Here is a 2,469-nt window from a genome sequence, read left to right as displayed (position 1 = left end):
GGCCGGTACACTGACTATGAGATGCTCAAGACTTTGAAAAAACACGTGGCTGAGGAAAACTAGACATTTAAAACTCGTTTTGGAACTACCATTAGGCCTATTTTAGACATAGGCCAAGTCTACATTAGGCCACCAAGATGCATGCATAGAAGATTAATTCGTTTAGGGATTTGTTTGCTCCTCTTATTTTTTCTTGGGCCATCGTTTTAGAGACCCAGACCCAAAACATTTCGATGATGACCTTTGCCATGCTGCGGCCAATTGCGACTCATCTGATCAGCTACCCGGACCTGAGTATGATGTCCGAGGACGAGGAGAACCGCAGCGAGAGCGACGGCAGCTCGGATCAGAGCTATGGATGCTGCGCAGCCGCGGACAAACGGCGGAGGATTTCTCTAAAGTCGGGAGGCAGCAGTGTTGTCATTGTGAAACAGCGGAACGCAGCCAATGCCAGGGAGCGCGACCGAACCCAAAGTGTCAACACTGCATTTACTGCACTTCGGACTCTAATACCCACTGAGCCAGTGGACAGAAAGCTCTCCAAGATTGAGACGCTTCGCCTAGCATCAAGCTACATCTCCCACCTCGCCAACACCCTGCTGCTCCGTGACGGGAATGGAGATGGACAACCTTGTCTTGGCGCGGTTTACGCGCAAGGAGAGAGCAGAGGAAAGCAGCCTCGCACCATCTGCACCTTCTGTTTGAGCAACCAAAGAAAAGGGGTAATTCAATGCGTTTTATAAAAAAATATTGTCCACAATTCAAGTGGAAAAGGTTTAGATCAGTGAAGAAAACAATAGCTTGAAAACATGGCTGAACGTCAGGCAAATAGCAATCCAATTATAGACAGGCCCTGCCTATCACGTTGTTGGGAAGTAATATGGAATTATTTGTTTTTGGAAGACTTACATTTGACACTGATTGACATTTCCAAATTATTATTTGTTCTATTCTGTATCGAAATCTTCGCGCGTAAAATAATATTTCCCCCATCTTCGCACGTAAAACAATATTTCCCCCATCTTCGCACGAGGCGTCATTATGCCCATACTGAGGGGTCAGCGCGACCCCTAAATTTGATAAATGTGATTTAACTATTTCTTTAACGTTTCTTTTACAATGTGTTTTAATTCATTCAAGGATATTGAATTTGTTCATCGGTGTTTCCTCAAGATGACGCCTCTTTCTTCCACTGCCATTGTTTCATGTAATTAGCATTTTGAAGAACTAAATATTTAAAATATATAGGATAGCCTATTATTTTGTAAAAAGAAAACGTACATTGTTTGCACAAGTTTTTTAATTGATTTGAATGTATGCCTAATGCAATATTCAATACACATTTATAACAGAATAGTATTACATTTATGTAATACACTTTAAGTAACCTTAAATCAGTGGCGCTCATACTATATCAGCATCGCCATCATTATTATCATTGTCATCATCATCATTATTATCATTGTCATCATTGTCATCATTATTACCATATACTGTATACTGTTGTTTATGTTTTGTTGTTGTTGTTGGTTGTGGTGATATGCAGTGCCATTTGGAAGTTGTTCACTTATTAATTGTCCCCAAAAATGTGCTTTCTTTTTTCCAGATAAAGGATAGCAAAGACTGTCTGAAGATGCGAGGCGTTGATTCTCTGAGGGTGAACCGCAGATAGAAGACCGTGAAACACAACAGCAAGAACCAGAACCAGAACTCCTCATCCACAAACTCAGGGAACACTAAAAGCAGGCCATAACAGAACCATTCTCATCATGCTGGAGAACATTATATAACAAGAGACTATTTATGCTTGAGAGAATGCCGTGAGAGGCATGGAACAAACCAGTGTCCAATGTGAAGCCTTTAACAAATGCAGTGCATTTATAGATAGAGAAATTATAGATGTGTATATTTGTGTGATATTTGTGTTGTACATGTATTACATTTTGAAATAAAACAATTGTTTTATCTGAATGAAATTTCTCCTATTAGTTTTCTTTCCTTTGAACACGTGTGTATATCCCTCCTTTGTTGTTGCAGTTAAGATTCATTTAAAGACACATATGACAGACCTATTCACTTGATTCCTTGTCTAGTTCATGCCAGGGCACAGAAAAACAGGAAAACATGGAGACTGAGATTTGAGGACTTTTCCATATTTATTCTTTAAGTTGCTAAGGATTTCCTCATGGCAACCCCTGTGCCAGAGCAGATGGCAGACGGTCAATTAGGGCACAAGGTTACAATGTCATGAGAAATGTCACATTGACTAAAACAGCATTTACAATTAAAGCATGTAGGGTCGGGTATTGATTGTAAATGTTTGTGTTAATGCAATGTAAAACTATAAAAGCTTTGGAGGTGGTACAAGCATTTATGTGTGTGTACTGTATGGTCCAAGAACATGACATTTACTGCATTCAAAACAAAACTCCGGGAAAATGAGTCCAACAGTTTAAGAGTACAAAATAA

The 2,469-nt window shown here is 39.7% G+C and overlaps 1 protein-coding gene across 1 annotated transcript; it reads left to right on the top strand.

The window, feature by feature from the left end:
- On the top strand, positions 1-1,976 carry tcf15 (transcription factor 15). The gene is made up of 2 exons (XM_021566163.2): positions 1-722; positions 1,607-1,976. Exons 1-2 carry the CDS (start codon positions 234-236, stop codon positions 1,670-1,672), a joined length of 555 nt encoding a protein of 184 aa, XP_021421838.1. The 5' UTR covers positions 1-233; the 3' UTR covers positions 1,673-1,976.
- Positions 1,977-2,469: the final 493 nt, after the last annotated feature.

Source organism: Oncorhynchus mykiss, chromosome 16 (assembly GCF_013265735.2).
Source record: "Oncorhynchus mykiss isolate Arlee chromosome 16, USDA_OmykA_1.1, whole genome shotgun sequence".
Lineage (NCBI taxonomy): Eukaryota > Metazoa > Chordata > Actinopteri > Salmoniformes > Salmonidae > Oncorhynchus > Oncorhynchus mykiss.
Note: the sequence above shows the minus strand (reverse complement) of the source record. Positions and strands in the feature narration are given on the sequence as shown.

Bases quoted from the DNA above. Each gene is read 5' to 3' on its own strand.
- tcf15 (XM_021566163.2), top strand. From the start codon at position 234: ATGATGACCTTTGCCATGCTGCGGCCAATTGCGACTCATCTGATCAGC. The intron at 723-1,606 runs GTAATTCAATGC...TCTTTTTTCCAG, and splicing joins TGAGCAACCAAAGAAAAGGG to ATAAAGGATAGCAAAGACTG.